Source organism: Notothenia coriiceps, unplaced genomic scaffold (genome assembly GCF_000735185.1).
Source record: "Notothenia coriiceps isolate Sejong01 unplaced genomic scaffold, NC01 NC01_scaffold00023527, whole genome shotgun sequence".
NCBI classification, from domain to species: domain Eukaryota; kingdom Metazoa; phylum Chordata; class Actinopteri; order Perciformes; family Nototheniidae; genus Notothenia; species Notothenia coriiceps.
Window position 1 is genome coordinate 152,919 of NW_011356228.1, and position 26,992 is coordinate 179,910.

General features: G+C 40.5%; 1 protein-coding gene across 1 annotated transcript in view; it reads left to right on the forward strand.

The window, feature by feature from the left end:
* pou6f2 (POU class 6 homeobox 2) overlaps positions 1–26,992 on the forward strand; it is a 66,073-nt gene that overhangs the window by 6,329 nt on the left and 32,752 nt on the right. Inside the window, 5 exon segments of the mRNA XM_010781702.1 lie at positions 13,298–13,395; positions 18,110–18,346; positions 20,562–20,586; positions 24,802–24,850; positions 25,658–25,661. Of these exon segments, the coding sequence (XP_010780004.1) occupies positions 13,298–13,395; positions 18,110–18,346; positions 20,562–20,586; positions 24,802–24,850; positions 25,658–25,661 (413 nt within the window).

Genomic DNA, 26,992 nt, shown 5'->3' on the forward strand with positions numbered 1-26,992 from the left:
CCCTGCGGTAATATCGTTTCCTTTTTTGATAATTCAAATGGAGAAAATATTATGTTTGTTGTAATGTTTGAATTAATAACAACTTATGCTGATACAGAATAACTTAGTGCTGCTAAGTGAAATTAAAACCTATAATTTATGTTTCTATCATCAGATGTATTATATTTTTATACTTTTTTAAATTGCAAGGACTTATCTCATTGTTGGTCTTTTTAAATGTTCAGTTTCAAATGATCTTCAAAATTAGCCAAATGAAAAAAAAAACATCAAGGCTCATTATTTTTGTATTTAGCTCATTGAGATGACACTTTTTTTTTGGTTTTGTTTAAATTCATTATTACGTGGTCTGGACAAATGAAATCCCTGAACCTCATTATTTAGCAAAAAGCATAATTGTATAAATTACTAACTTACTTTTACTAAATGTATAAATTATTTTAATTTATACATTTGCTAACATTTGTAAATATATGATAATGTAACTCTATAGTTTTACTGAGTGGAGAAAGTCAGAGAGATAATAATAATAATAATCATTACCAATATAAATAATAAGAAATCATTTAAAACTGAAAAGTAATAGGAATAAATTGCAGTGCAGTAACAGCAGATTAAAACAATTTTTCCCTGATGGATACATTTTACAATTGTATCTCCACTTAACAAATTAATTCCAAAACTTTCTTTTTTAATTTCTTGAACACAGTAAGGGGATTTGAGGAGACCATTCTACATTTTTGCAAATTAAATGTAAATATTTTTAATTATTTGTTTTTCATTAGGATGCATGGTGACACAAATCCCTCTCTCATTGCTTTAGATGCTAGTTTTTGTTTTGTACATTTATACAAACTATCTTGTCACTTCAGCTTGTCTGTTTTTCATTTTCTGAAAGTTTAACTGTGTGTTTATTTGTGTATGTGCATGTCTTAGTGTGTATGAGTGTGCAACTCTGGCATATACTTGTATTATTGTTGTTATTAATTTATACTGCAGCAAACAGTGCATACTTTCAGTTGTTCTCCATTTGAATTGGAGTTGTTAATAGAATACGGCTGTGTGTGTGGTTGTGTGTGTGTGTGTGTGTGTGTGTGTGTGTGTGTGTGTGTGTGTGTGTGTGTGTGTGTGTGTGTGTGTGTGTGTGTGTGTGTGTGTGTGTGTGTGTGTGTGTGTGTGTGTGTGTGTGTGTGTGTGTGTGTGTGTGTGTGTGTGTGTCCTGGGAAGTGGAAGAGTATAGTTCCTATAGCTTTGCTGAACTTTGGTGATCGCAATAAAATAAGGATTTAGGCAAGGGAAAGCAAAATATAGCAAATCAGCGAGAGTTCAGCTGTCTTTTAAATCCTTTTTTCAAGAATAACCCGAGGCGAGAGTCTTCTAAACAAGGGCAATGTACTGCAGGATTTGTCTCAGAAGTCTTGCAATTTGCTTTAATAAGCATCAAGTCTCTCTCTCCTTCTTTCTTCATTTCTGATCAGTCTCTATCCGAGTCCTCTCCTGCTGCTCTCTTGTTACTTTCTGCTTCTCTTTTCCAAATGCACACACACTTAAACGTTGTCAAATGCTTTAATAATAATTTAAATGTGCAGCTTTTTCGGTTTTATTAAATCCACCTTTGTCAATAAGAAGTAATTTAGGGAAACAGTGGGTATTACATTTGATCTATAATAGGATGTTGTCCTTATTTTGTGCTCCTGTGATGGCCTGTGTAATGGCTGGTTGCATCCTCTCCTGTAAGAGTTTTTCGGGGGAGATGGTTTCTCTCTGGCCGGTGGCTGAGCCCCGGGCGGTGCCATCGGCAGGTTTGATTTGGGAAGCGTTGCCCACATGACCTGTCAGACAGTGAGAAAGGCCGGGCGGATGTGGAGACGGAGCACAGTCGTGTCTTTTGCTGGGGGATATAGGAGGGAAGAATGAGAGAGGGTGGGGGTGGGAGGAAAGAGACTCAGCAGTTTTCAATACATTTCCTTAAATGCTATCAGACAGAAGGGAAGCGTTTGCTGATATAGATTAGTCACACATGTATTTTTTACTCATTTTGGTTAGGGCTAGTAATCTTTTTTAATATTTATTTGAAGTTTGTGTGAACCTTTTGGAAACTTTAACTGAATTATATTACCTACTGATTGAAGTCTGTAAAACCTCTCTAAAACCAATAAAGTGTAACATGTGGCCATAAAGGTAAAAGTATCCTGATTATTGACATTTTGAAGATGTTTACGTAAACAGTTAACTCTCATGGTCATTAGGAGATTATATATATATATTATAAGTTTTCAATTTTGCAACATGAATGCCACATATATAAAAAAACAACCGTGAACTGAGCCTTTAGGCCTTTCATTATTCACTGGTTTTCTTTATGTGGTTCAAAACTGCGACGAAGCCACCATATTACGTTTCTTTCCCCTATACTTGCAAGAATATTGTATATATATCCAAAAAACTTTGTTCGTCTTTACTGCTTTTATTTAGCGTAACCTCTCTGATACAGTGCTCCAATTTAATGACAGACATTTTCACAAAGACATACTCTCACCCCAGGCACATAGTAACAGCACACACACTTAACAGTTTCAATGAAACAAGTCATGTTTTCAAGGAAATGCAAATGAGACCGAATTTGCTCCTCTAGTATTCAAGTATTACTGTATCAAACAATGAAGACATAACAACGATGATTTTGAATGCAGTAAAACTGAACCCATCTTTACTTGCTATACTATAGTTTAATAACATGCACACACACATTAATACAAAGTGTACGATTGACATAGTTGTATGTTTAGCCTGTTAGTCTCCTGCTGATACTGCTAATTGGTTTTATACTCCCTAAATAAATATGCAAACACTTTTGTCGCTGGGGTTTTTTGTTACAAAAAGTGTAATTAAAAAATGCAAGTTGTACCTTAATGTACTCACTAGGGCTGCAGCTATCTATTAGTAATGTGTTCATAGGGATCAAGTGTTCTATCGATCATTTGAACAAGTAATAAGCACAAAAGAGAAAATAGTACAACTAATAACAGCTAAAATAATCTACTTTTTTCTTAAGTTGTATAAAATATTATCTGGCAAAACCAAAACCCATTTTTGCATTTCATTTCCAAATTACATTCTGATTTAGAAGGCTCCAGAGTAACTTTTCCTGCCACCGTCGTGAACAATTGAACATGTTTAATCAGCTTTGAACTCTGATATCGCTGCATGTGTACTTTGTGCTGCAATAACATGTGCCATGCTATATATGGTATTTGTTTTGCTACCTAGAGCGTCCACCACAACTTTTCCTCCCTGCAGCGTTGATGTACGACTTTAGTTTTCGTCCCCTAATACTATGTATAAGAGCTGAGAAGGAGGAGGCAGTCAGAGACAATGACAGTAGCGGTCATGTTTGTCTACAGTAAATTGTCCACCTTCTACACCCACCACATGCTTACTGCAGTGGTGAAAGGGTCGTTCTCCTAAAAGCTTGCCTGTGCAAATAGTCTTCCACTTCAGATAACAGGGGCTACGAGGCACCACAAACATCCTGCCGCCATGTATTTATTCCAAGTAGAAGTGGACATTAGGTGGGAAAGCTGTGGTTAGTAGGGCAAGCCATTTTTTTTCAAAGGACGGGATGGTGTTGGATGCGTACAGTTTCTGTCTTCTCTTCTCAAGCAAATCTCCCCCTTTCAGACATCAACAGACAAGATAATAAGACACTCAGAGCACAATTCCGTATTATATTCAGCAACCAAAGGCTCATCTCTTGTCAGTTTGCATTTACTCTCCCAAGGATGTGACGCTTCTATCATCATGCTGTCAAAGGGAGCCAGGCTGGAACGACAGGAGCACTCATTTCATACACTTACTGTCTACATGAAATGGTCTGCACTTATTCGGATTCTGCCAAAATGGTGGAACATTTTCACAAAGGTCACCTAGAGATCCCCCTCCCCAAAAGAGCAAAAATGAATCTTTCATTGATTCCTGCTATTGGAGGTCATTCAGAACAAAAAGTCCAAACCAAATGCCACAGCTTCTGAAATGCTGCTCTTAGCTTTTATGTATTTCCAGGTCTATTACTGTAGGCTTCACTTACAATAAAGTGATATTCATTTTTATCTGAACCATTCATTGACTGATCACCCACACAGGACTTTTTATGGAGAGTTCTTAGAGACGCATGATTGGAACAGTTGCAGACCTTCTTCCTTTCCTTTTAAAAGCGCGTTAAACACATTTTAAAACATTTTTTATTTTTTTGCATAGTTCTGCTCCAATTTGCACCTTTCTGATATTTTATTTGGCTTGAAAGAAACCAAATTCAGTTTACAGTTTACAAGAGGTCTGTTTTTTGCAATAAAACTGTTTTCTTTTTGGACTTTGTCTTGGAGATAAAACATGTAGCTGAAAAAAAGAAAAGAAAAAGGCGACAGTGGTTAGTCAGCTTCAAGCATATAGAAAATACATAATTTAAGTTTCATAATTTTTCTTTCTTTGCTTCCAAATGGGAACTTGACTTCAAAAGTCACAATATGACTTTGATTAGATTTGACACCATCTTGCATAATTCCTTCTACAAAACTGTAAAATACACTACTTGTGTACCGTATATTCATTTTGCATATTTAAATAATAAATGCATACTTCTTTGTATTATTATTATTATTATTATTAGTGTAGATATGGGATAAAACTACTGTGTTACGTGCAAATTCTCACACACCAAAAGACACACACACACACACACACACACACACACACACACACACACACACACACACACACACACACACACACACACACACACACACACACACACACACAAACACACACACACATTGCTGGAGGCACACTTTCTTATTATTTTTGTGTAATCAGCTTAGTGGGCAGGATGCATGGTGGGATAGGCTGCTTGCTGATGCAAAGAGCCTCGTAATGTTGTGTGGTGAGGTTAAGTAATAAAGTGGCGCAAACCCAGCGCTGAATGGGCCGCGCAGAGTAAATAAGAGAGGATAAAGGAGACCGAGGAGGAACACGTCTCTCCCCAGGAGGTGGATCTCATTATGAAATCAAGCTTAATGCATGTCTGTAAAGTAGGTGTAATACATCTGCTAATGTGCCCGCAGTGCCCATCGCTACAGCAACACAATCGCTGCGTGGCACGGAGGACAGCAAGGATGAGCACAAGGCACACTTTTTGTTTTCAATGTGAACAGTAGTAAAGGTCATCAGGTTTCACGGATGCTTGCTTAGGCTGAAATGACTTTGAGCAAAACAAAGAACTTCCATATAACTGCCAATATAATTCTCCCCATGGTTGGTGTATTTAAAGTTAAGAAGATTATTGTTGCCTTGACTAGAAAGTATTCCAAACAAAAGCACATCACAAGTTCTGTAGGTACATAGCTGTGGCGAAAATAAATTGAATTTCAATATGCATTTATCTTAGCTATACACTGTCTTTAAGTTGGGAATTCATTTTCAGATAAAAACACGTTTTTTTGTTCAGCATGCGCTCCATAACCAATATCAATAAGCCTTTCATGTAGAGCTAACAAAGAGGCGTCACATCTCCCCTGGCACGGACACGGTTGGTGTTGTTGAGATGTAATTGAAGCTACAAGGGTCACATTTTCGGAATAGAAATTACAATCTTGTCTTTGACTTGTGTGGCGTGAACCAGAGATGCATCCCACAGCCCTTGTGTCCTTCACAAGCCTTTATTATTTATAACACTCGCTCTTTGAGCAATGACCAGTACTAATGCATAACCTTCTGTCCTTCTGGCTGATTCGCTTCCTTTGAAACCAAAGATTGAGGCAGGAGAAGTGGGTGTATGGTGGATGAGGCATGGGTGTGGGTGGGTAGAGGAGAGGAGGTGGGGGTTGCTAGTATAGGGCAGTGGAAATCCAGGCTATCGAGAAGTTATTATGTTTTTTTCCCTTTTATATCTGAGGATGTGGAATAACACTGTGATGATTCTTTCCTCCAGAATAGAGTTATGGGCTTCAAAGCAATACTATTTCCAGACGTTCCTCCTTCTACTATTTGTCTGCTCCACCAGAATGATGTGTTGGGAGGGGTTGTGTGTGATGGGGTGGGCTGGGTGTCTTTTAGCTACATGATTATTTGCTTGTTTCCACCTTTACCCACTGATCTCTGTAAATATCCCTGCAACAGGGGAATACAGTAACAACTAATGCAGGAGCTTTTCCAGATAAACTCATTTCTACATCAACTCTGATTAGCTTGCAGTGAAAGTAAGATATAGTTGTGTATCACCTGATGGCTTCCTTTAGTGACTGAGCCTGTGCTGCAGCGCGGCTGTGATCCATTGTTATTATACCTCTATGACAGAAGGACCGGGTGAGGAGGGGGGAGAGGTGGAGGCTTTGAGGGGCAAGGGGTAGAAAGTGGGACATAGGCAGCATTAGTGCCGGATAGCCTGGGGGGCCCAGGCTGATGTGTCAGGCATGACATGTGGGTGTCTAGCTCCCAACGCACGCACGCACGCACGCACACAAACACACACACCGCAGTGGACCATCCTCACACCCCACTGGCTACTTTTAAATGTCCGGCAGCTGACCAGACGCAACGCAGGATGGACACAAAGCCAAAAAGATGCTGTTTAAAGTGATTACACTTTAAAATACTGTGTTGTACTTCAGCTGCGACTATTGATTACTATTCAATTCTGTTTACTATTAAACAATTATTTTGCTTTGAAAATATTCAAAATACGTGCATCTCAACTATTTTCACAATTCTCAATAAACGGGAAAACAAATATATTTTTGATTTACAACAATGTAAAACAGAAGAAAACCTACATATCCTCAATGAAGCTTGAAAAAGTGATTGTTAGACTTTTTGTCTTAATAAATAACCTCAAATAATGATGTTTTGGGAATTATTGTTAGAAATTAATATATAATATATATATAATCGATTTAATTATAGTTAAAGATGCCGATTGTTTCCTTGGCCAACCTAAAATAGAACCAAAAGAGAAAATAATGACTATTTGTTATGGATTTGGGTTTTTTGCTTGGAAATAAACTTAATAGGTTCTGATTATTTAATTGTTTTAATCAACTAACTAATTGAGAATAATTTTGACTCTAGGCATAAAAGCCTTGGCTTTCTCCACAGATCAAATATGAGACACGTGAGAGAGGAGAGCCTTTATTCAGCACAGGGTTGCTGGCTGCCGGCAGCAGGATCCTATTTACAGCAAATATGATTGAAGTAATTTAGAAGGAGGAGCACCAGTGAAGCAGGCTTCTCCTAAAAGGCTTACAGCTCTCTAAAGCTAGTCTTCCTCTCAGCGTCCCGCCTTCACTGACGCCTGTAAAAGGATGAGAAATAATTTGGATTGTTATTTGCCTCTTTCAACCCGGAGCTAATCAGGTTGACATTGCTTTGGGAATGAGGAGGACGCTCTATAACAGATGTGCTCATGTGCAAAGTCCCCCAAGTCCCCCCGTGAAGATGCAACACAAAGCCCCCCCCCCTCCTCTTTCCCCTTCCCTTCTCCGTCCTCCTCTCTCCATCACACCATCTCTCCTTCTTGACCTTTGAAATGGGCATTGCCTCTTCTCACCAATTTACCTCCCTCTGGTCCCTCTCATGCTTGTGCTGTTTCCATCTCCACTCCAGCATCAGGGGAGAGGCAGGTAAGAGCTGGAGCACTCTCACGTCAAAGAGCCTTTTGGTGAAGACCTGTGGCCCCCAAAGAGAGCATAAGTGTTGGAGCACAGGGTCCTTACTGCTTTAAGCATCCTCCGCATGCAGATCCTTCATCCATTCATCAGAAAGTGGCCCCTTACTTTCACAAACTGAAGTGCACTATTTTTGCTTTGTTTGTGAGACATCTATAAAACCATCGCGTCCTCTCCGACTGTCCTTCTTCTTCTGACCTCTGAGTGTTCCCTCCACTGCTTGTCGCTTAACAATCACCTAAGAAATAGCCCTAGAACCGCTGAGGTGTAAAATCCTTTCTGTTCGGCACACTCCACGGCACCACCTCCTATGTAATTCCTTAACTCCATTATTCCACTTCGTGCCAGAATAATGAATGAGATAGATTTTTCCCCCTCCCCTGTAAGGTCTCCCTTCTCGCAGGATGAAGGATCAGGCTTTAATGTTAGGGGCCTGCAGAGAGTGCCGTGGCCTCTTCTCCCTCTCGCTCTGAGCTGGCTCTTAATTAAGGAAATGACAGCTCTCATAGCAGCAGTAGCCATAATGTAGCTAATAGTGTTACAGGCAGCCACTCAAAAATCCGTCTCTGGTGATTTTCTATCCCCAGAAACACTATTGACCTATAGCAGCATCTCCACCCCGGCCTCTAAACAGAGTATTACTACCCTGCTGGTCCAGAGGGAGCCATCTGACTAAGAGCACCTGGAGTTATTGGCAGCAGATTATGTCCTGTGTTATTGTTGAGGGCTTTGGTGGGAGTAATGAAACACTGAGCTAAATCACTGGTGAGTTTGGCTCTCTTATATTCTACAAGGAGTTAAGTAAATCACTATAAAGCAAACATTTTATTTGATAGTCTTCTTTGCAGCGCCATTGGTTGTTTGTAACATTTCTTTGGGCTTTAGATAGAGAAGTGTAATGAGCTGTCGCTCTACATTTCTTTCTATCTCAGCTCTCTCTGCAATGCAACATCAACTTTCAAAGTGGTATTAACAAAATCAATGGTCAAACAATCTGGGACAATTGGTTGTGTATTGATGGAATTAAAGCTTATGTATGATGCATTTTTTTTCTTTGTATCTCGGCCCATTCTTTACGCTTGATTAGCTCACAGATCGCTGTCCCACTAACGCTCTGAATCAACAGCGCGGCGACACACATTTGATGATAAAAAATGATACTGCTGTTTTTGTGCTATAATTCTCTACTTCAATAGTTCAATTTATTATAATAATTAAGATCATCTTATAATCTTCGCTCTTTTTAAATGTGTTCACATGTGAAATTGTTTTCCGTGGATTAGATTTCAGTTGAAAATGATTGACACCATCTTAATAGCAAACACATGCACTCAGCCAGACATTTTCAAAAGGACCATTATAAAAATGGGGGTTGGCTGTTCATTCTGAATAGCCTGAATCGTTACCAGGCCTCTCTCGTACATTTGACAACTTACATAATGCATTTCCACTAAAATAGCTTAAGTGTTAAAGCTTCTTTTATGGGCAAAAATTGATTCATGAATGCTTTGAGGCAAAAGCTAACATGAACACAAAGCTTTCAATAACACCCATTTTTTCAGACTGTCAATGTATGAAGCGATTGCATTAGACAAGGTGGCATGCTGATTGCTTTATGAAATCCAGGCTAATTGTTTTGTGGTGTAGTCCTTGGGGCACCCTGCATTAAGACCGGCTGAACCAAGTCAAATAAATATGGCTCTTTGCCCCCCCCCCCACAGCACACACACACATACACACCGCACAGAGAGACCTTCAGCGTTGTGTGGCATTGAAAGTCGCTCTCCAGTGGCCACTTTAGTGATCAATGAAAGAGAATTTATATAGTGGTGGCGGATATTGGCAATATTCCCATGACATAAGGCACATCAAATGGCACTCTGTGTTCTGTATTAAATATAATAGTTTCACTTGCGTAAAAAGTGATTTTCATTGAATATAATACATCAGTATGCTTTTTGAATTGATAAGACCTGATTCAAGTCATCTTCTCACTTTCAGTATAGGCCTTTGAAAACGTGCGTATCTACATTTAAACTGTTACAACGCCATTTAAACTGCTAAGAAAGATGAAGCCTGAATGTCCCAGATGAATGTAAAGCTGTGTTGAATGTGCATCGCCTGTTCCTTGATCCAATTGGCCTCTTCTTTCATCTCTCCTCACATCAACGCATTTATTCATTCCATTTTACTCATTGTATAACCTCTGTATAATCGCAGCATCAAAGGACTTTCTTTTTAGTCAAAGTTTGATCAAGACATTGCCCCCTGTATATTATATTAATCTCCATCTGGAAATCCATGCAATGATCATTTACATTGCATAAGTACATTTCTTTAAGAAAAGAAAAGCAAAACATGTACACAATTCAAGTAATAAAAAAGAATTGAAAACTGACTCCCTTGGCTTTTCTCCTGTCAGCTATTTAATTTAGTTAAAGAAATTACACAAATCCTTTGGGGGAAGATGTGCATGTGTAGTTATTTTTATCGATTGATTCGCCCGCGATAAACGTGTTAACGTTACAGATATTTGCAAGGGGATGAAGCTTTCTAAGTTATTGTGAAATGAAGGCATCAAGGAATCGTTATTGAGTAAGTCTCCCACACTTTCTATCCAATAGAATACATTATTCACAACAAACGTCTTAACTACAGTCATGAGCAATACAGTTTAGAGTCATTGGTAATGTTATAAAGTCTCATCCCTTCATTATAGCTGGATATCTTCATTTAGTTAATTAGCTTTGCTATGATGATAAATAGGTAATTTACTGGCGCAAAAGTTTTCCTGTAGCACTGCTGCATTTATTTCATGTTGTCAAAGTGTGGAAAATATCCTTGGAGGTGGTTTAAAAGTGGCTGTTAACCGACATAGAAAGACTGAAAGGCATAACTTAAGTGTGATCACATCCACGGTGAGAACTAACTACTCAGACTTTACCTGATAAAATCCGTGAAAAAACAAATATTACCTTCCAATATTTACCCTCTAAAAATAAATGTGAATTTATACAGCAGATTAAGATGAAATTGTTCTTTATCTGTCACTTTATATCAACTCTAATCCAGCCACAAAGTCTTTGCTGTATGTTCAGATTGATCTTAATGCCAGATACTGAGTGCACAGGGTGGGGCTAGCGCACAACGGGATCCATAATGGGTGAAATAATTGGTTAAAAGAGACTGGCTTGTCAAAAATATCCCCGCGTTGCGAGGTTGATAAGCGAGAGGATGTGGACCTTCATCGTGAAGCAGGGCCAGCAGCCAGAGGTAGAAACCAGCTCGAAAAGCAGGCTCCCCCCTGGGCTCTCACATCAGCCATCAAATGCTGGAGGTTTGTTAGGTTCTGCCACTCACCAATTATTTGAATTTTATGTAAAGATGAAATGATTTAAGTTGGCGGACGGGAGGTTAAAATGTAATGCTTGAATATACTTGACAGGCAATGAGATCTTTCTGGCAAGGCTTTTCTATAGCCCGCTTTGCATGAAGCTTTTCGAAAAGGACTAGGAAACCACTGCATGCAACGTTTAACAAGAGAACAACGTTTCATTCTCTTCATGAATTCGAAGACACAACTTTTCACTGCTTTATTTTTTGAAAAGCAGGAAATATTCCATTTGGGAAATCGATGGAGATCAGTCGAAATGTGATTACATTTTTTTTATTCATTCCCGAAATTGTGTGAATCAATGAGGTTTTGTGGCCTTCAAACACATTTCCACATAGATAGCAGGACTTCATTTACAAAATCAACTTTATTGTAAAGCTGTTGCATGAAAGAAACTTCAAAATATGTATTATTGACTTGTGAGGGGTTTTGTGTCATATATTTTAAAAGATCATTATTTGTGAATAACCTTTTTGAAAAATGATCATATTAGTGTTTAATAATAAAATAAGCCAATTGTATTATGCCCCTGTTCATGTTTTACCAGTAGGGGTTTAAGACAAGTATCTGTAGTTAATAAAGCCATTGTTTTGTTCTTATCTACGATGAAAAGGAGACATTTATTTTTATTTTCAAGAATGGATTAAAAAAGCTTTATGTCCCTACACTTGTTTAACACTTCCTGTCTATTTAGCTAAAGTCCTTTTTTTTAAATATTAATGAAATCATTGAGTTTCTAGAGCTCCTGAAAGCTTCCAAATGCTCCTTATTTCTCTGTAGCTTGAAATACGACTAAATAGGCGAACATCAATTCAAAGTTACAGTGTGTAGGATTAAGAGCGATACAAGCTGAGATTTAATATAATAATCATAACTATGTTTTCATTTCTTAATAATCACCAGAATTATTTTCAATTTATATAAACCAGTTAAACAAGCAAATAATACATTTAAATAAAGAGCTAATTAAGAAAGAATACATTTTTGAAATGTTGTTAAAGCACTTCAAAACAAAAATCTATGTTTTCATCATACAAAGAAATGCCCTTCACGGCCTATTCATGCTCAGAAATCAATTAGGACTGAAGATGTAATTCCACTGTATTGACATCCTCTGAGAAAAGAAACATGGGTCCTTGTTTGTAATAGCAAATAGTTGTATCACATTTGTTTTCTTCAGCAACTTCACCTTCACCATCTTATAACAAAAGACATTCCTCGTCTGAACCAACATCTTTTCAACACTGAAATTACAAGAAGTTGTCAGAAAATCTTCCACTATGTCTTCGCCATTTTGATTGGATGCATGTCCATGTCTATTATAAGTTTGGCACACTCTTGCTTTAGTATGATCTAAGTGTGTATCACATTAAATTCTTCCAGCGATTAGTTTCTGTCCTTTTAAATGAATACTCCCAGAAAGTTAAATTAAGTAATTTTCAGTCAGGTGGTATTTCTCTTCTGAACAGTCAGTTTGGTGAAAGGCATTCCGAGAGATATTTACATTTTTCTGACAGTTTTTTCTGCAAGATTTACTCAGAGAGCTTTTGTGTCAACGCTGAGGCATCATGCCATCTCGATATCATCGAGGTCAAAAGGGTGAGGGTCAAAGAGCCTCTCTGAACTTTTACCACGATCCACACTCAGTGCTAAGAGAGTCTGTGAGATGGTGATCGGCACGATATCCAATCGGCGGGGTCCTTTGTTTTCCCCGCAGCCATCAGCAAGCTTATTATCATGTCCCTGTCTGCTCCACTCCACCCTGCCCTCATAGCAAACAGGTCTAATTGTGTCTCGTAGCTGCAGGCTCACAGCGGAGGGCGGGGGGGAGTGGGTTTAGATGAGTGATACTCGGTGATGTAAATGGCTGAATAATATGGCCCCAGCGTTTGTGGTGGAGCTCTATCTCTCAGCGGTAATCTAGGCCATCGGGGACCCGCCAGTATGCATCATCCCCCATCAATGAGCCTCTCCGCTGGCTGGTAATTTATTCAGCGCTGCAGCGGTTATTGATAAAGCACTTAAGTACAAATTCCCCTCCTTTCCCAACTGCCTTCCTCCGCATTGTAATATCACAGCGTGGTCTGTGTTGTTTGTTTATCTACTTATATTGTCTCTGTTGATCTAAGGTGCATTCTTTGTTTGTTTGTTTCTCTTTCTGCACGGATCTCTCTGCCTGTTGCTCTCCCAGGAGCTTGTGATGGTTCGGTCCAGTCTGACACCAGCAGCAGTCCTTCTGAGCAGAGTCATCTGGGCCATTCCCACCCAGCGTTCTCCATGGGTCAACAGGTGAGTGAGGGGATTTGCCAAACACAGAACCACACATTTAGTAAAGCCAAAACTCCCTTAATAACTCAAGTTTATATGAGTTGTGTCACCTCTACTATAAATGTTAAGGTTTGCCTCTTGCTTGTTAAGCTTACAGAGGTCTGGAGATATTCCTTTTCTAGATAATCCTGACATAAGAAGATGTAGGACAAACAAATCTAAAAGAACTTTTAAAAATGTGCGCTGTTGAAACCAGGATTTTCAAGTAGCAGTTTCAGGTGTTTTTACACAAATCCTGACATATTATCACAGATATAACACATGTTGGAGAAGCTACTCAGAGGCAATAATAGCCTATTTTATTATCTCCAGATTTGCTTTTGTTATATGTCTGTTTAAAGTGCCTGGAATCTGGACTTTAAGTCTTAAGTGCATCAAAACCAAGTACACATGTTTTTAATACCTTAAATGACATCCTATTCTACCTGACCGATGACCTTCTAAAAATACTGTGAACAATGTAACGGACTGAAGCAGAGAGCTGCCAGCCTCATCAGGTTTAACCACCTGCTCCTCGCCTAGAGCGCTCAAGAGGGAATGGGAAACAAACATGAAGGTACAATACTGACATCAGTGAACATTTCAACCACATGTTTTATGCCAAACAAACAATTAAACAATCCCAAATAAGGTTGTCATAAAGGCCCCCTGGACAAATAAGGATGAATACATAGAAATATGGTCACATTGTAACGCTATCGTCCCATCCCTAATGGCAGCCGTGATGTGAGTGATTTGATAGTTTCAGTTATGAAATCCTATTTCATTGGTGAGTACAACACTCTGAAAGACCCTCACAGACACACTGATAGACTGAGGGTCATTTTCAGATGTAATTGAGTGGTGGCACTAATGAGCTGACAATACAGGCCTTGTCATAACAAGCAGGGTAGCAAAGCGCCCGAGCCTACAGCCCTGTTAATAGCTCAATCAGGCATTGTCCTATCTGATTGGATGTATTGGCCTGGTGGCTCTGTGATGTTTAATGAACATTTATCTCATTAGTGTTGCTCAATGTCACCGCTCAACACACACTCAGAGCGTCAGGATTCCTTCACCGTCTTTAATAAGGCCATTCTCCCTGCACTCAGTGTAACTTACTGACAGTCAATCCTCATCGGGATAAACAAAATGAGAGGAGGAGGAGAGTCATTCAGTTTGGTCGGGCAGGTTTACAGGGTGAGGAATCCCCAGTGAAAGAGTCAATCTGCTGCGAGCGGGGATGAAGAATGAGCTTAATTAAAAGCACTTTTCTGATTACAGACACCCTCGCTGGTGAGAGTCGCAGTTTGTGTAATAGATAAGAAATAAACACTAAAGGAAAGCATCTGCAGCAGGCAGTTACAGTCTGAGCCGCAGCAGGAGCCCTCAACAGTCACCATCTAATATATTAATGCTGTCAGTACAGTCACTGTGAAGCTAACACTTTTCAGAAACAAAGGCGCTCCGCACGCCATACCCAATTCTCTTGTTCCAGGATCAATATGTTTTGATAGATTCTCGCTCCAGAGCCGGATATTGTTCGAACAACCATTATCCGATGGTAGTTTACCCAACATGAATCCACCTTCCTTCTGTTTCCCACTTGCAGTTAGGATGACAAAAGTCTGCTATCTGGGTGATTATGGGCAATTTCTCAGTGCCAAAGCTGCCAAGCAGATAGAAGGGCCTATTCTCCCCTGATGGGCAGAGAGGCTGGGTACCGCATCCTGTCCTGAGTGGGGCTGCTTCCCCATCCAGAGCCCAACACACACCCTGTCTGTGGGCCCCTAGGAGACCACTTCTCAACACTCAGCTGTCAGGCCTGCCAAGCACTGTACAACAGCACCTATGGAGAGGAGGAGTGAGATTATCAGGCGAAAAGACAGAAAGTGAGCTGCTTGTAAATCTAGATGAAGGATGCTGGGGATTCTCATAGGAAAGGCGTTTGTTGTGGCTGCAGAGCTGAGCTAATTGTGTTCACGCTAAATGTATTATAATATCTCATTTTGATGTTTACTTATACAGTGTTCTCATGTTGGATGAAGATCATTGTTAAGCCGGCACAGCAAACAGCCTAAAGACCAAGATTCTTTGCAAGAAAAAAAGGCTTCTCTTGGCAGCTGCCTGTGTTCCTAACAGCTGCCTGTTTCTCCAAAGCTGCCTGTAATGATAAATAAATCAGGGGCTACATCTGATAATTGCAGAATTGTCTTTTAATGTTATTCCCTTCTATGTGAGGCTGTCTTTGCTGTCAAGCCAGGCAGTCTCATTTTGTTTGACTCAGAGATGAAATGTTCAAAGAGCGTCTTTGATTATATGTTGCTTCGGTTCGAGATTAAATTTAGTTTAAAAAGCAAGATTAAACATATGTCACTTGCAGCTAACAAACGTCCCGCCTTTGTTATTGTCCTTTGAGGATTCTTTGAGCCTTCGAATTATTAATTCATTTTGAAAGTTAATGTAATTTTGGATGCTCTCAGATGAGTCAGATATTGTCATTTGTTATGCACGGTTGTTGTGTATCAAAGCAAATGTTGAGAAAAGAAGAATCTTATATAGTCTGTATGATTATTACTGCCAACAACAATCACCTTACAATGCTCTTTTATTCTTTTAACAGCTAAGAGCACAAACAGGTATTCATTTGTTTCAGAAATCGCTCTGAGGTCCCTGTGCACGTTGTGGCTTTAAACCCATGTGACCTCGTACCTCTTAAACTGCAATCACGGATTGTGTCGGAGTGGGTGCAGGCACTCTGCGCCCTGCAGGGTTATCACAGTGACACGCCTGTCACCCAGGAGCACCAGGTCTGGGCGTACGGTGGTCTTCGCACCAGGCAGCCCGCTCTGCCTCCTGTGCTGCACACACACACACACACACACACACACACACACACACACACACACACACACACACACACACACACACACACACACACACACACACACACACACACACACACACACACACACACACACACAGAACAGAAGCAGATAGCTGACAATTGGAGTTAAAGGCTTGTGAACTTAAGTCAGAGTGCAGGAGTCAACACCGTGCAGCCATGCTTACCTGGCAGCGTCTAAAGGCTGCGTTACTGTGGACTCAACACAAGCCGACAGTGTGCTCTTACTATTGTATTCCAAACAATTCAATTCAAACTGTAATTCTGTTTGATTTTTATAGCATCCTCAGTATCTCCTATTTTATACCTCCTGTGTAAATTCAGTTTGACGTGCTCAAACACTGACATAATTTGAAAAAGGTTTTTATCAGAAAGAATCAAATGTCCTCCCTGTGTATTTATGGAGATGTTTTCACCGTGGAACAAACATCACCACTTCTGGCTCAAAGCTCTTGATGAAAAATGTGTTGGTGTGTTTTCCAAACCCACTTCCTCGGAAAATACATTTGAGAGATCTTGTACTGTGCAAAATATCTCAGAGCGACACCTCTGATAACATATCTTTCCCTCTTTGGGTATGACTGCACCGAATCCACTTGAACTAATGTGAATGAAAGGATACATGAAGAGTTGGGAGTGGTGGTTTATATCCCTCATCAAAGGAGTAAAGTACTGCTACTACTTTTTAAAGAAAAGCAATGTGTATTTCAGGCACATTTCTGTGGTACCGGAGATTTGTTCAACGGGATAACACATGAATCACTCTGCATCTCTGAGAAAGAAAAATGTGCAGCTCTTCCACAAAGATTGGATGAGATCTCTATCAGTAACAACAGCAGAGTGTTTTCCCTGTCAGTGTGTGACACCCAAAGCACATAATTCATCTGCAAAACAACTGCATTCATCAAAACACATTGATTAGTGAAACAGTCCCTAAGGTGGCATAGGCGACAGCTTTACTCGTCTCAATTAAGCATCCCAGAATAGTTTAGATATCTTTGAACCAAATGTGATGCCATTTTTGTTATGTACTGTATAACGGCATTATGTATTCTGCGGCACACGAAAGTTAAGTCTCCCAATATTGGATATTATCGTTTTTATTCTTGCTGGTAAATATTTTAAAAAGATAGTTGTTAGAAATAAGTGGGTTACATCAAACTAGAAGTCGACAGATTAAAATGGATGTTAGAGTGTGTCTTGCTTTCATGGTGCGATGTTTTTCTAAAATGTATCTAACTGCTTCAGAGATCAGGATGAGTCATCAGAAATATTCTATCTTTTACAGAAAGAGAACAAAATAATTTCCATGAGAAACCCTCAAAATAAAAATGTTTATGGATATTTATTGAAATGTACGAAGACATCCATGACCAGGGACAGATGATTGGAATTTACAACATTTATTTTGACTTTAATAAGTGCCATGCACAGTACAGATTATATATATGACTTTTATTTTCTATTTGTTACTTTAATTTCAGTTTTAAGTTATTTAATACAAGATGGGATAAGATATACTTTATTGATCCCAAACTGGGAAATGTTAAAATTGTTGCAGCAGCGTGTAAAACACTATTGAAGGGCCACATAACAGAAAACACATTTGAATTCATCAAAAGCAATGACCTTTCATTATAAGAAACATTATATTCCACAAAGCTGTCAAAAGTGCCAGACTTTTTTTCCATTTGACAATAATGTATGATCATTTTGGTCCTATGAAACACACAGAGAACCACCCATCTGTGATGATATAACCAACAATGCCGTATGTTGCTGTGTGTGCAGTCTCTCCTGGTGGCCCAGCAGCTGGCCAATGCAGTGGGCGGCGTGATGTCGGGGGCGGCGCAGGGCATGAACCAGCCCATCCTCATCCCCTTCAACGCAGGCGGACACCTGGGGGGGCAGCAGGGCCTCGTCCTCTCTCTGCCCACTGCCAACCTCCAGAGCCTGGTGGCTGCTGCTGCTGCGGGGGGGCTCATGACGCTCCCGCTCCAGAACCTGCAAGGTAAGGAAGAGGGCAGAGTAGACATCCGTCTGACTAAACAGGGTCAACTTGATGTCCCAGCATGAAAGGAGAAAATAATGCAGGCACTCTAGGAAGCTGATGGATGTTCTAAAAAATCCACTCTCTGATGCTCATGAAGGTTTTTCTGTATTACACACCATGATTCATAAAACATGAGACACCAGGAACTATTACTCATAAATACACCACGTATTGATCCCAGCTAGAGATGTTCTACGTCCATGTATGGCACAGAACTGTTTTTTTCTGTTATGAAAAGGCTTTACAAAGCCCTTGGTCAGTTAAGAATCCTTAAGGGGTTTGTATCCCAAATAGCGGCCATCCTCAACTTGCCCAGAGGAACAGCCATATTAATTACAGGTCAGCGTTTTGCAGTGCAGCGCAAAAGCACTTTGTGCCTCTTTCCTGTGCATAAGAGTGCACTGTACTTCACTTTTCTATCTCTTTTCCTCCTCATCTGTCCATCCACATGGCTGTTCTTATCCGTGCCTTTTAAACTTTAATGCCCAAGTGTTCTCTTTTGATCATAGTTGTAAATGGTTTTCATTTTAATGTTTAAAACATTGTCTCTTTTATACCATTAGATTGAGGGATGGATGGGGAAACCATCAGTCATAAATCTTGGATGAGATAGCTGCACTAATGTAAAAAGATGCCAGGCTACATGTAAAGCAGTGTGTTTTTAGGATGGAGATTACAATAATGCCAGTGCAGCACAAAGTGCAGGGAGCGCTTCCCTCATGTGGGGAAATGGATGGACAGATGCCCTGAGTGAGGAAATGTGGAAGTAGAAGCCTAATGGACACAAACATGCATAAATAACAGCAACCATCGCTGTGGGCAGAGCTTTTAATAAACCTGCATCTATCCAGCGAGCCCTTCAATGTATCCATCAGTAGTGGACGATAATGGGCCCAGCAGGCCCGTCTGACTCACACTTCAACAGATCTTCGTCCTGGTGCGTGAGGAACAACCCAAAGGCTGCAGTGATCTGATGAACTGATCGACAAACTCATTGTCAGGGTGTCAGAATGGCAAAACAAACAGCCCTCAGTCATACTTATTGTACACAAACAAACCAACAGACAGTCTGGAATCCAATGTCCTGATAAAATTCCCCATCCATGAGAGATAGTGAAAAAAATAGTTGTGGAGAAATGCCTCTGTGGCAGATCTTTTTTTAAGCATGACAGACTGCCTGTTCGCACGTCCTCTTATCTAAAGGGGATGCATTGAAGGGACCTCCATGGAGAGAAAGTGACACAAGTCACGAGTGAAGCTAAATGTCTTGACTGTGTCCGGGCCCCTCTGGCCACGCGGCGCTCCTCCACTCTCCGCTGTCTGACTTCATCACAGCTCCGCTGAATGAGTCCTGCTGGCACAGCACCTCTGTCAGACAACTGCAACTCTGGCCTCTGCCCCCGCACCCCCCCTCCCCTCTGGGGCTCCAGGCCTGATTAATCACACGTATAATACAGCGGCACACTGTCGCCGGGGAGCAGTCAGCTCGTTTCACGACCTCAGGAGTAAGTGTGTTTTACAGCACACACGCTGCTAGCTAATTAGTGTCAGATCAGACACAAGACAACTGTGAGGCAAAGTAATGAGACTGCAAGCAGCCCAGCCAATGGCTCTATTTAAATGTAATGAGGCGGCTAATGACCCGCTAATAAGGCTGTTTATCTTGGGGAATGGAGGAAATGTATTCTTTACATTACAGCCGGCATAGCTATAAACTCTTTGTAACAATGCAATGTTTAATATTTTACATCAGATATTCATTTGGGTTTTTCTGTCCAGATGGTTCTTGCATTTCATAACTGATCATATTCAGTTTTAATGAGGAAAAATAAATAAAAAGATCAAATCAGAACAAACAATAACAAAAGCGTCTTTGATCCCGTTTTGATCAGACTAATCAAAGCAGGAGTGAATGTTGATAGAAGGAAGCGGCTGTGAGCTTTAGGAGGGCAGCTCTCTCAGACTGTGATAAATAACTATCACTGTAATGGGGTTGTGCTATACATTTGGAGTGGTTGCTTAAACAACACTGAGCAGCATCTTGTGGCAGACTCAGTAAACACGGGCACCAGTGTAACTGGTTATTTGTCAGAATGATTTATGCCTGCAAACATGCAGTAAAAACAAATTCCCAATGAAACTAAACAAGGGGGAAAGTTATCTTTTGTGACAGAGTGCACACAATTCTAGCTGACTTCACAGAGGCAAAAACTAGGTTGGGTCATGCTTGAGGTCTGTAAATGTGACGGCTCATGTGAATAAAAAATAATACGTGATTTTCACTATTTTTATACAACTATAGAGTAAGTATGTACTACTGAAGCAGACACAACATCTACAGATTGTTTTGATGTTAGATAGGATGCTAACTTGATGCATTTTTAATAGGTTTTCATTTCACATGATTTTATAACAAGCAAAGCATGATTACCATACTTGTAAGCGACTTGTATCAAAGCACTGTACATGTAATGCCCAATGGGAGGAAGCAGAACAAAGTCTCAACTGTCGACTCCTCTTCTCTAAGACTCACTCAAAGGTAATGCAAGAAGCTAGTTTACTAGAGCTCCTTCATATTAATAAGCATATCCCATCTTATTTGCTCTCAGCTGAAAGCCAGGCAGCGCCGCACATCAGAGAGCCGAGTTCTAATGGTGAGGTGAGAGCATTGTTCCTCTGTACTCGTCCGCAGGAAACACAAAACAGCACTCAGGCTTCCTTCTAAAGGTCGGCATCCCACTCACCTGCAGTAATGAGACCCGGTGTCAGTGCCAATCAAAGGCATGTCTGTCGTTTTGATGAAAACGCTCAGCGGTGTGCCGGTGTCGTTCGTAGGGGTGCGGGTGTTGGTACGGTACAAATTAGGGAAATCACTATGCTCATCACACCACCAAAGGGTGGGCTCCTGGGGGAAGAGCCACATGTTTCCACACTAGTAAGACATGTCAGACTGCATCTCTTCTGCCTCAGCTGACTGCTGCTCCTTTAAGAGGTGAGATCACCGGGCCGGGCACTGACTTAACCTCTGTCTGCTGAGGGAATGCCTCTGTGTCCCTTTACCCATTACATTATCCAAGCTTGAGAGTTACAACCATCCTTTTTTAGGCTTGTTATGGCTACACTGGTTGCTCATTGTGAGCTTCTTTTCCCTCATGTGTGTATTTGTTGAATCATTTTTGGATAAGGAACATAAATAAGCCATTGTTTGTGTGCACAATGAGCCTTCAGAGATGGCATTAAGAGGACCCAGTGCAAGCGGTCCAAATTTCCACACATCAACATCTGCCATTTTAACACAATAGAGGCCAAACCCATCCCTTCTCCCTTATCGCTGTTTAATTTGAAGTGTTTCTCAAGCACTATGTATTCCGCGTCGTCCTTTAATGATTTAACTTTGCCGTGGTTGTAAGATGACTCGCAGGGGAGAGAGCTGCATTAAATAAATAACAGTGATAAAATGTAGACCTCATACATTTCAAAGCTAATGCAACTAGCGGTGCAATAGGAGCAGCTGCACACAGTCCTGGAGCGATAATTTGATTGATTTGTTGTGACAGCAGCCAAATAATTGAGAGTGAGAGGTGCTGCCGGAGATGAAGCGCAGTGCGAGGCAGCTTCGCCAGGCAGTCCCAGCTGATATGGCACCCGGGTTCTCATCTCTGCCATTGATATCTGCCACTGGTTTATTGTTTGTCTTCAATAAGCAGCTTGCAAATGTGTGGGGTTACTGCCTTTGTGACACTTTGGCGCGGGAAAAAAAATATCACCAATCAAAATGTACAGAGTAGCGATGAGAAGATTCAAATCAAACACACAAATTCACACTGGGGCTGAATCACAGGTTTACTGTACCTGCACACACACACACACACACACACACACACACACACACACACACACACACACACACACACACACACACACACACTCTCCCACGAGACTCATGATTCATACTGTGATGTTCTCTTGAAGCCAAGATGTGAGCAAATGTTACCCCCTGGTGTTTCACTTGTTGAAGACATGCTAATGATTTGTTCTGAATTCAAGTTACATATATTTCATAATTGCACAAAAATAACAGAACAAATGACGCACAGTGTATTTGAATATAGAGTGATATTGTTTTATGTACGTATCCCTGGATATTTTATATTTTACATCACAGTAGTTTCTTTTGTCTTAACCTTCTGGCTCCTGACTCGTGTTTGGTTTCTGTGGATGGTGGCAGTGTCACTCTGGCTCAGCCATGCCACAGGACAGCACAGCCACAGCCTGAAATAGAAATAAATAAATGGAGGGGGGGGGGGGGGAATCTTTATGGCCGTGTGGAGGAGGACAATAATATTGTTAATCAGATGTGGCTGTGTCTGCTCCTCCACAGCAAACCCTGACATCTGCCCTCACTGGTAAACACTGAGGGAGGCTTTTTGCAAACCTACTGCCATAAATACACACTGTACAAGCCAGTGTCTCACTGTCCGCACTGTGGATGCACACAGTGTAGTGCATTTATTCAAATACATTTTGTAGTAGAAAATTAAGTTTTTGGAATTTATGGTTTTGATGCCACATTGACACATGACCCATTTTCAAACAACTTCCAATACCATTAATAATTAGGAACATGCAAATAAGTCAATTTTAATCAAGCTTCCTTTATTTTACTTAGCTTTTGAGATACAACAGAAAACCCTCTTAAGATGTAAATATGTTTTTAATTGTAAAACAGTGTGTTCCATTCTTCCAAATTCACAGTTTGCCATTGAAAAATATCACAGAAGGTGCCATAATTCAAACCTCAGTAAAATTAACTCTTTTTTTAATCTTACTTATTCTGGTATCCTTAATAAATAATCAGCATTTAAGTTTGTTTCATGGATGGATTAGGCGTCCTAAGCAATTATGCCCAATCAATAGTGTTCATCTTTTAATCATAATAGCAATCAGCCTTTTGTTCCTGTTGAGTGGACCAGTCGATCAAGTCTGAGGTTTCAATAAATAAGCGAGTGGTGCATCTAATAAAGATTAGAATACATAATAGTGTGTTGTTTTCATTATATTTGTATAAAATGCTTCCAGTAAATGCTTTGACCACTTGGCCCCAGAGTTGTTTTGGAGAAATTGCATCTCAGGTTTTTCCTCCCTTTTCTGACCACACTGTTTCCACAAGATTTGCTAAAGGTCTGTCATATTGCTGAGGCGCAATTCAGAGGCTTTCAGCAACAATCTGTAGTCAAGCATTTTAAATGAAAATTGATTTGTGATTTACATGGTCAGTGAGGGGAAAATGAACTTATGAAATGTTGTAAATGAAATATTAGACAAGGTGCAGTGGGAGAGAGCAGACAGAGATGGTAATCTTGTGGAACTGGAATTCCCGCCTGGCAGAACTGGGTGACATTTTACATTTATCTGTGTTCTGCATGAGTTGTAATGTTAATGGTAATTTTATGGGACTGAACCGGAATGAAAATGGTGTTATCACCGATTGCTTCAAATGTGGAATTGTGTAAAGTAGCACAGCTGCATCCTTTATTTCCCATTCCCCAGTAATGTGAGTTATTGCATGATCTGTTCTCTGAGGTTGAATGTGAGTATTCAGCCTGTTTTTATCTGTCTTTCTACTCAGAGTGCCTTAAATCACACACCTCTGCCACAGGATGAAATACACACACTGCTGGATCTTACATATTAGTATAAAGGCCACATTTGTTTTTGAATTTTCATCCATTTCTTCAGTAGGTGTTTGCTTTATAAATACTTTCCCACATCACAAAAATAACAAATTATTGGATATTAATGGCTGTTTCCTCACAAATTGTTACCTTTATAATTGCCTAATATGAATGATAATGTATTCGATAAAACTAAATTAAAACTACTCTATGTACAGCATCAATTTAATATGTGCTCACTTTCAAAATAACATTATAATTTGATGTAACATATTTTCAATATGGATCTATCATGGACTTAATAATACAAGCGAATCAATGTAGCATTACGCACTAATCAATACTAACACTCAGCCCAGATGTTCTAATTTTGATCGATACCTTTTGCAGTGAACGTTTCCTATTCCCTCTCTGGCCGTGTACAGCTTGTATGGATTTTCATACAGCTCGCTCCTCCATGTTTGAAAGAGAAAAGAAGCAAAGAAATGAGTAGAACAAACAAAGTGGTGGTGCAGCAGCAGTCTGGATCACACAGAGGTCATTTTTAAACACAGCTCTCCAGTGTCCCGTGTGTGAAACCAAAGAGTCCGCGGTGACATTTGTCAGCAGATGGTATGGAACCAAACCCCTCACCAGCGGGGACGTCTTAGCCGCTGCTAAAAGCTATCTGTGGTTACTAATTGCTGACCAGGGCCTAATTACCTTAATTAATGGCCGAGGTATCTGGGGGCCAGATTTGTGGGGGCTTTTATGAGTATCAGTGCAGCTTAAAAGGTCCCGTAGGAGGCCTGAGGAGTGTGTAAAGTCCCGTGGGTGCTATTTCTGGACTAACAGCAGACACATCACAGATGGATCCTGTGGCAGAACAGGGCGGCATGTTTGGGGAGAGAGATATCTGTTACCTACACATCAGAAGTAAACCTCACTTAGGCGGGAGAGGAAAAAAGGCTTTTCTTGCCTTTTCTCTCTGAACGTATATTCTACGTTTTTCCTGTTTTACACACAAGCCCGTTTCCTGAATTGCACAGCCGTAATTCACAATGACAAAGTAGACTTGGCACCTTTTTCCACAGACCGTGGGGGGTTTTGTTCAGTGAGCTCTCACTGTGAAATTAGCCCTGGTACTTTCATTTTCCAGCTGCAGTGAAATGGTTAAAAGACACAGATCAGCCAGTATGAAAATAGAACTGATTCAACAAAATCTGCTGCTCCCCCTTGCTTGCTCCTCACCCATCCAGAAAAAAAAACCTCCTGCCTATTCTCCCATTTCCCCCTCTTTTTGTCTCCCCTACCCTATTCTCACCCCTCCCCCAACCCCGTAAGGCACCGTGTCCGCATCTGAAGAAGGCTTGTAAGTTTCAGGTGCATACATTTCTTTTGATGATATATTGTCCCGGTGCGGAATTTCATTTACTGCCGCTGCCCTTTGCTGAACCTGTTGCTAGTCAGTGAGCACGATAAGCGTATAAGTAGCATGCTACTTCATTCATCATACATCGTTCTGGGCTCTCAAATATCTCATATGCGATTCAGGAAGAAACTACTAAACCGGCACAAAGGATCCCACCAGGATCAGCTGAGGTTCCATTAAACGCTGTGTACAAAATGCAGCCCAGTTGCTACTTGTTATCAAATACACGTTTTCACTGTTGCATCTGCGAAACATTAGCCTTCATTTCATGGTGTACACATTGTTTATGTAGCGTGGGGGGAAATGTATCTCAAGTGCAGTGCTCGTGTTGTACATAATTCCGTTCACATTGCATTTTGAGTGCATGCATTTCGAAATCTGTTTTTTCCCTCAATCATAGTGGCCGCCCTGTGTTGTATTAAACAGCATTAATAATCACAAGAGGCTCAGTGTCACTCAGAAGTCTCTACATCACTAAGGCAGACAGTGTTGTGCTGCTGGGCATGTTGTGCTGTGTGAAAGTGCTTACACGCTCCCTCAGACAACCAAAGGGAATAATTAAAGACAGAAGATGGAGGCAGAAGAATGGAAAGCAAATCCCATTGTTTGGGGTTATTTCATCCCACTGAATTTCTTTTTCTCACTTTCTTTTCGCTCTCTTCTCACATTCCTCCCCAAATGCACTGTGGGTATGTGGCACGCTATCAAAAGCATATGTAAGCGAAGCGGCGCAGAACGAAACCCCTATGATGTCCTCCCCATACCCACATTGTCTTTTGATTATTCTACAATCATTTTATATCTTGTGTAAGTTGGGGAGGAAGGGAAGGCTTACTAATGCCATAATCTACAACACTGTAGCTGCTCAGAAACCACAATGCAAGATGTGTTTTAGACAATTTGAAAACTAATAGTGTAATTTCTTTAAGCCCTCGATGTCTAAGTTGTTACCAAAATAATCCACAATGAAATTCAAATTTAAGGTGAACTAGACTATTAAAGCAACTCTACTACACTCCATTTTCTCCAGCAGTAAATGTAGCCCCTCAATCTCTCTCAGCTTTTACTGTCAGTCAGAGAGCACTCAGTCATCTCCGTGCATCAGGCCCGCAATATTGATTTTTCCACCCACAGAAACAGCCGCATGAACATACATTTTGCATGAGGCAAACTCGCAGCCTCCGCTTTGGTCTGACGACACATGATTGGACCATGAACACGAAGAACCCAGTCTGTCCTGCAAGGCAGACAAGCAGGGGGGGCGGGGGGGGGGGGGTCCAACACCTTGTGGACTCTGAAGGACAAATGCAAGGGACCCCTCACTGGGCACCAAAGAATTACAGACAGAATTTAAAAGGAGAGAGAACCTTCTCTGACCAAAAGAAGGGGGATATGTGTTCAAAAGAGTTTGTGTTATCATTCATTTAGAAGTGTCTGACACATTGCATAGCAGTAAAGAGAAATTCTTGAAATCGAAACCATTGAAACTTCCAGGAAATTTGTAAATCAAGATTCATAACATAAATGTTAAGGTA